This window comes from Portunus trituberculatus, chromosome 48 (assembly GCF_017591435.1).
Source record: "Portunus trituberculatus isolate SZX2019 chromosome 48, ASM1759143v1, whole genome shotgun sequence".
In the NCBI taxonomy this organism is placed as follows: domain Eukaryota; kingdom Metazoa; phylum Arthropoda; class Malacostraca; order Decapoda; family Portunidae; genus Portunus; species Portunus trituberculatus.
In genome coordinates this window covers 20,103,665-20,111,508 of record NC_059302.1, presented here as the reverse complement: position 1 = coordinate 20,111,508, position 7,844 = coordinate 20,103,665, and the positions used below count along the sequence as shown (strand labels likewise).

The 7,844-nt window shown below is 47.0% G+C and overlaps 1 protein-coding gene across 1 annotated transcript; it reads left to right on the top strand.

The window, feature by feature from the left end:
- Nucleotides 1–696: 696 nt before the first annotated feature.
- LOC123498974 (helicase SKI2W-like) lies at nt 697–7,039 on the top strand. The gene is made up of 2 exons (XM_045246600.1): nt 697–851; nt 3,275–7,039. Exons 1-2 carry the CDS (start codon nt 715–717, stop codon nt 6,912–6,914), a joined length of 3,777 nt encoding a protein of 1,258 aa, XP_045102535.1. The 5' UTR covers nt 697–714; the 3' UTR covers nt 6,915–7,039.
- Nucleotides 7,040–7,844: the final 805 nt, after the last annotated feature.

Sequence of the window (7,844 nt, the reverse complement as noted above, 5' to 3'; positions counted from 1 at the left end):
ATGTTAGTTATGTAATTAAGTTTGTTTGGTAGATTGTTAACATTACATAAACAAATAATTAGTGACTTATAGCAGACATGAGCTGGACTTGAAGCTGGACTTGGAAACACTAGTTTAAATTAGCAGCTGTGGTGGTGTTGGCTGAGGCTGCTTGAGCTCTACGTTCTGCTAATTCTTTGCGTTGCACGTATGTCAAGTCTCTGTTTATGTAAACGTGACTGTACCTTGAGTTTTTGAGGTCTTTAGCATTCTGTAATAGAGTCCTTCGTGCTATATTGTCGTCAATCTTAATACGGAATAGTTTCTTCTCTCTGTTTATACAATCAACACTTGATAAGGTTAGTGATCTGCCAATAAGGTGGTTAACTATGGGGTCAAAGACTGCCCCAAAATCATCAGTGGTGGCGCCTATGCCTCTAACAATAATTGATGTTACTCTTTTTTTCTCTCTCCCTCATTTCTCTGATCTCCTTTCTTATTATCTGTCTGTTTGTTTGTTCTGTTGATCGTGTGGAGTAGGATGTACATACAAGTGTGTTGTTGCATGGATGATACTTGGACACGAATGACAGGCTGATTGAAACCGTGAAGGAATTCCTGGAGAAATGTGATGTGCTAAACTTATGAATCAATAAGGTGAATTTTGGTAATGGTTTTCTGTTTGTCGTTTTTCTCTTTTTCCTTACAGGAGTGGCCGTTATAAAGGTCTGACTCATGAGCAGTCCCGAGTCACCTAACATCAAGATCAAGATCAAGACCACGGCCACTTCGCTCAGGCTGCTGGGACAGCAGCATTCTTGGTATAGACACAGCAGTGAGCAACAGGGCGTGACAGCTGTCTTTACTCCTGGGTTTGTATATCTGTCATACAGTAATTCTCTGTGGGCTGCACACAAGAATACGCAAATCAATATAAATGAAGTGTGTGTGTGTGTGTGTGTGTGTGTGTGTGTGTGTGTTTCACTGTTTGATCTGCTGCAGTCTCTGACGAGACAGCCAGACGTTACCCTACGGAACGAGCTCAGAGCTCATTATTTCCGATCTTCGGATAGGCCTGAGACCAGACACACACCACACACCGGGACAACAAGGTCACAACTCCTCGATTTACATCCCGTACCTACTCACTGCTAGGTGAACAGGGGCTACACGTGAAAGGAGACACACCCAAATATCTCCACCCGGCCGGGGAATCGAACCCCGGTCCTCTGGCTTGTGAAGCCAGCGCTCTAACCACTGAGCTACCGGACTGTGTGTGTGTGTGTGTGTGTGTTCACTCATTTGGTCGTCTGCATATCTCTCTCTCTCTCTCTCTCTCTCTCTCTCTCTCTCTCTCTCTCTCTCTCTCTCTCTCTCTCTCTCTCTCTCTCTCTCTCTCTCTCTCTCTGTATGTGTGGGGAAAGGGGTGTTTGCCTACTATTTAGGTCTTTATCTTGCCACGCAAGTCTCTCTCTCTCTCTCTCTCTCTCTCTCTCTCTCTCTCTCTCTCTCTCTCTCTCTCTCTCTCTCTCTCTCTCTCTCTCTGTATGTGTGGGGAAAGGGGGTGTTTGCCTACTATTTAGGTCTTTATCTTGCTATGCAAGCTTCTCTCTGTAGTCTACAGAAATCAGTGTATTGACATCACCACAACTTGGACTGTGTTGCCATATGCCCATTTCTTTCTTTATTTTGATTATTTATTTATCCATTTTTTTTTTTTTTAAGTGGCTACAATAAGATGTTCATAACAGTTTCGTACCAAGTTGGGTTCCCAAGAAGGAATCCAGCATGGCTGAGGGTCCCTCAGAGGTTCTGAGTTCAGCACTGTAGAGTATCACTGATGAATGCAGAGCATCAAAGATGGCTGAAAAGTGTATTATAAGCCCTGAACAATTGTCAAGGGTAGACAATGGGTGGCAGTTTATTAAGAAGGGAAATGGTGGGAAGATTTGGGTGGAGTGTTAGTCAGCTTGGCACAAAAGAATATGTTACCATGAGTTAGCAATGATTAGTGATCTCACGTACAGTAGGTGGTGGTCACTCAGCTGCTTACAGCTTGAAGAGTAACATGTGACAAACTAAACCAGATGGAAATGTGGTCTGGGATAATGTTATGATTGGCACTAGTGGAGAATTGGGGTCCTATGCTGGCTGGGCCTGTGGCACTTTTGTTCCTGAGTTACCTTGTTGGGCAAGTCAGAATACAGCCTTGCATGCTGGATGGGAGAGGCTACTAATACACATTCTCCTAGTGATCTGTTTATTTACTGTGCCTCTCTCTCTCTCTCTCTCTCTCTCTCTCTCTCTCTCTCTCTCTCTCTCTCTCTCTCTCTCTCTCTCTCTCTCTCTCTCTCCCCCACATGCTCTCCCCACATGTAATGTTTGACTGTATGTGCATGTGTGTTCTTTTCATATTTCAATAATGATTTTATGTAAAATTGATTTGAAGTTGTAGTAGTGTGTGTGTGTGTGTGTGTGTGTGTGTGTGTGTGTGGTGGAAAGTGGAGGAGAATAAGACATTGTGGAAGAAATTGTTGTGGCAATATTTGAATGAGAATCAAATAAATAAAGGAAATAAATTAGTATATTAATAGATAAAAAAATATGACGATGTGTATTGTTGCCCTTCCTTTCCCAACATAGTAACACTGGAGCAGAAATGTACAATTGGCAACTTGTTAATGGCAGGCTGCAGGCCCAGCCAACCTGGAACCCCTACTCATAAGACCAAAATATAGAGTTTGTAACACTGACACTGATGTAGAATAAACGGTGTCAGATGAAGTAAAGACTGGGCAATATTAAATCCAAGATGATAAACATGAACCACAGATTCTATACACTGATTGGGCTTTAAATGATGATTGATGCTACTAGCTAAATGTGTTGGTTTTCTGTCATTGCAATATGAAGCTGAAAATGTGGTTGGTTTCATGCTGCATCAATGAACAGATGAGTTTCAAGGCCACAATAAATTTTTTTTCTTAAATAGAAGTTGTGGGGATTATATTAGTCAATTTTTTGTTTATTGTGAATCCACATCAAAAGAATTGATGTCTTGAAACCTTGAGGTAAAAAAACTTGTTCATATTCATAGTATATTTATATTGAGTATGCGCTGTCATCTATGTTTGTGTCGTATTGTTTTCTTAACCCAGAGCTGTTTCTCTGATTGGCATCCTCAAGTCATGTAGCAATGTCCATCAGGATCCAGCTTTGCAGAGTCATGCTTTAGGGCCTCCATTGGCTTCTCAGCTTGAGCTGCCTTGGTAACTAAGCCTTGGCATTGTTTCAGAAATGGGAGCGCCATGGAGGTCCTGAGCTGCCTGCCACCCGTGCTGCCCCGCCTCCAGGACCAAGTTGAAGAGTACCTCCTTACACCGGAGCTCCTGCCCATCCACAGTGCCACCAACTCAAGAAAATGGTTCCCACGGGTACCAGATCCACACCGGCTCTACAGTCTGTGCCCGCTGCCTGCGAGCTCCTGCCTTGAAGTGGAGAGGGACCCTGCCACAGGGGAAATCACTGGCCTGCGTGAGGTGGTTAGCCGAGATGCAGGAGCCACTTCCAAGAACTCTCTTTCCTTGGGTCGTGCACCAGGACCACCTGAAGAAGTGGTGCGGGGCTCCACCACCAACTATCCCTTCTGGCCTGGTGGCTTCCCTGAACCTGAGGTGGACACTGAGGCAGTGGAAGGAGCAGACATCTTTGACCCAGAGAACTTCTTGCTTAGCCATCCAAGGCTGTCTGGTGGCATGACATTTGGCAAGGCTGAGCAGGTAGCAGAGAAGGATGTGGTAAAGGAACAGCAAGGACAGCAGGAAGAAGGGCTGGTTGTTAATCTGGCTGATATATTAAATGAGCAGAAGATCTTTGAAGAAGAGCAACAACCAGCCAAGCAAGGTGGTGGGAGTTTGAGCTTGGAGGGCTTGAGTCAAGAGGATGCCAATTTGGTGCAGGAGTTCAGCATTGAGCCGCCTCCACCTCCCCGCAAGCAGGAATTTGTTCTGGACACATCCAGTACCACTGCTGCTCCTGTTATTGCTAAGAACACTGAATGGGCTGAGAATGTGGACATCAATGCTCCTGTGGATGACTTTGCAGCTCGGGTGCCCAACCCTGCTTGTACCTACCCCTTTGAGTTAGACACTTTCCAGAAGCAGGCTGTTCTGCACCTAGAGCAGCAAGATTGTGTCTTTGTTGCAGCACACACTTCTGCTGGCAAGACTGTTGTGGCAGAATATGCAGTGGCCCTGTCACTCAAACACATGACACGAGCAGTCTACACTTCACCCATCAAAGCCTTGTCCAACCAGAAGTACCGTGACTTCAAGATCAAGTTTGAGGATGTGGGTCTTCTCACAGGAGACATTCAAATCAATCCCAAGGCTTCTTGCCTTATCATGACCACAGAGATCTTGCAGTCAATGCTGTATAATGGCAGTGACCTGATCCGTGATCTAGAGTGGGTCATCTTTGATGAGGTGCACTACATCAACAATGCTGAGCGAGGTCATGTGTGGGAGGAGGTGCTCATAATGCTGCCAGCCACTGTCAGCATTGTACTACTCTCAGCCACTGTTCCCAACACTATTGAGTTTGCTGATTGGATTGGGCGCATCAAGAAACGCAAAATTTATGTCATTAGCACAAGTCAGCGTCCAGTCCCCCTGGAGCACTTCCTTTATACTGGCACTGGTGGACGCTCCAAGGATGACCGCTTCTTGCTGGTGGATGCAAAAGGCACCTTCATCACCAAAGGATACAATGATGCATTAGCAGCAAAAAATGACATGAAGAAGAGCCAGCAGATGCAGGGAGGTCGTCATGGCCGCCAACATCTTGGGGAAAAGCAGGAAAAAAATCTTTGGATTGGGCTGTTGGACCACCTGGTGCGTCGTGACCTGCTGCCAGTGGTGGCCTTCACACTCTCCAAGAAGCGGTGTGACAGCAATGCTCAACTGTTACTAAGCCAGGATCTCACCACCAGTCGGGAGAAGGGCGAGATCCATGCCTTCATCCGCCGCTGCACTGATCGTCTGCAGGGATCAGATAAGAAGCTGCCGCAAGTGCTTTACATGCGCACACTTCTCTTACAGGGCATTGGTGTGCATCACAGTGGTATTCTGCCCATTTTGAAGGAGGTGGTGGAAATGCTCTTTGCCAAGGGGTTGGTGAAGCTGCTATTTGCCACGGAGACCTTCGCCATGGGTGTCAATATGCCAGCTCGCAGTGTTGTTTTTGATTCCATCAGGAAGCATGATGGTGTGGCATTTAGGGATCTGGTGCCCAGTGAATATATTCAGATGGCAGGACGTGCTGGTCGGCGTGGTCTAGACACCACTGGTACAGTCATAGTGTTGTGCAAGACAGAGGTGCCAGAGATGGCCGACCTGCATCGCATGATGCTGGGCAAACCATCCAAGCTTGAATCCCAGTTCAAGTTAACTTACTCCATGATGCTGAGAATTCTGCGTGTAGAGAGCATCACCGTTGAGGATATCATGAAACGCTCCTTCTCTGAGGCTGTGCAGATGGCCAACCAGAGTAAGTACAAGGAAGAATTGCAGCAGACAAAGGCTCGACTGGCTAATGAACCTGACTTCTCATGCCTTGTCTGTAAAGACATGAAAGAGTACTATGCTGTTGCTCGGGATTACACCAAGCAGCGTCGACAGGTATATGCTTCCATGATGGTCTTTCCCGGTGTGATGAAGGCCATGGCACCAGGCCGGCTTCTATTGTTGAGCAATGGCCGATACCAGCAGCGCCTTGCTTGTCTCCTCAAGGTAGACACACGAGACCAAAACAAGCTGACTGTCTTTGTTTTAAAGGGTAAAGCAGAAACAGAGAACCCCTCAGAAGAAGAGGTTCAGAAAAAAGAACTGTTGGCTGCCAGCCATGACAGCTTTGAGGTACTGGAGGACACCACAGGCCACACTACCCTAGAGGTTCCTCCAAGTAGTGTGGCTGCAATCCTTGCTAAAGTTCTCAAGGTTAGTGCTGACAAAGTCATAGATAATATCAAAAAGCGTCAGATTCCACGCTTCAAAGATGACCCGCCCTCTCAGTCAGTCCAGGATCTGATCAATCACATGCAACGTTTGAATGAGTCTCGGGGTGAGGAGCTGCCCCACTTCAACCTGCTGATGGACCTGGGTGTGAGGGAGATGAGAGCTGTTGCCCAGGTCCGTGCCCTGGATAGTCTGCGGTCCAAGGTGAGGGAGCGCGCATGCATGGATTGTCCCATGTTTCAGGAACACTTTGAACAGGCATTTGTACGGCTCAACTTGGAGGAGAAGGCAGGACGCCTCACATTCCTTATGTCAGAGGAGGCACTGCAGCTCCATCCTGAGTACAAGATGAGAACCCAAGTGTTGCGTCAGATGGGATACATTGAACAGAACAACACTGTCACTCTGAAGGGACGCGTGGCTTGTGAGATGGGAAACCATGAACTGATGGTGACAGAGCTGGTAATGGAGAATGTGTTTGGAGAGAGCCCTGCTGAACTGATTGCAGCACTGCTATCCAGCATGGTGTTCCAGCAGCGCAACTGTAGTGACCCATCTCTCACTCCAGAGCTGAAGAAGGGTGTGAAGCAATTCAAGGAGGTGGCACGAAACATTGGCAGAGTCCAGAAGGAGTGTGGCTTGCTGGAGCCTGTTGAAGACTTTGTGGATCAATTCAATTTTGGTCTGACAGAGGTGGTGTATCAGTGGGCGTGTGGGATGCCCTTTAACAAGATCATGGAGCTAACAGACGTTCAGGAGGGAATCACTGTCAAATGTATTCAGCGTCTGGATGAAGTGCTCAAAGACGTCAAGAATGCTGCACATATCATTGGTGACCCGAACCTGCGGGAAAAGATGGAGGCAGCCTCAACAGCCATTAAGAGAGACATTGTGTTTACCCCTAGCCTGTACACACAGTGAGGGGCAAGATGGATAACCGTAGCTGCCTTATACGCGCACACACACACACACACACACACACACACACACACACACACACACACACACACACACACACACACACACACACACACACACACACCAACCTTGGAACAAAGAAGGGAGAGAGGAGACCTGATACAAGTCGATAAATTGATCAACGGAATGGACCAAGTGGATAATGAGAAACTGATCTTGAGAGAAGAATATGACATCCGAAGCACAAGATCGCATAGTAAAAAGCTGAGAAAGGGAAGATGTCTGAGAGATATTAAAAAATATAGTTTCCTGCAGAGATGTATTGAGACGTGGAACAGTTTAGATGAAGAAGTAGTGTCTGCAACGAGTGTGCACACTTTTAAAGTAAGATTGGATAAGTGTAGATATGGAGACGGGCCACACGAGCATAAAGCCCAGGCCCTGTAAAACTACAACTAAATACAATGTAAATGCACACACACACACACACACACACACACACACACACACACACACACACACACAGCTACACAGTTGTGGCCTTGCTGTCCTGGTGTGTGGAGTGGTCTGGTCTCAGTCCTACCTGAAGATCAATCTATGAGCTCTGAGCTTGTTCCATAATGGGAAGGCCGGTGACCAACAGCTCGGTAGGGTTAGAGCGCTGGCTTCACAAGCCAGAGGACCGGGGTTCGATTCCCCGGCCGGGTGGAGATATTTGGGTGTGTCTCCTTTCACGTATAGCCCCTCTTCACCTAGCAGTGAGTAGGTACGGGATGTAAATCGAGGAGTTGTGACCTTGTTGTCCCGGTGTGTGGTGTGTGCCTGGTCTCAGGCCTATCCGAAGATCGGAAATAATGAGCTCTGAGCTCGTTCCGTAGGGTAACGTCTGGCTGTTTCGTCAGAGACTGCAGCAGATCAAACAGTGAAACACAC

Bases quoted from the DNA above. Each gene is read 5' to 3' on its own strand.
- LOC123498974 (XM_045246600.1), top strand. From the start codon at position 715: ATGAGCAGTCCCGAGTCACCTAACATCAAGATCAAGATCAAGACCACG. The intron at 852-3,274 runs GTTTGTATATCT...GCATTGTTTCAG, and splicing joins ACAGCTGTCTTTACTCCTGG to AAATGGGAGCGCCATGGAGG.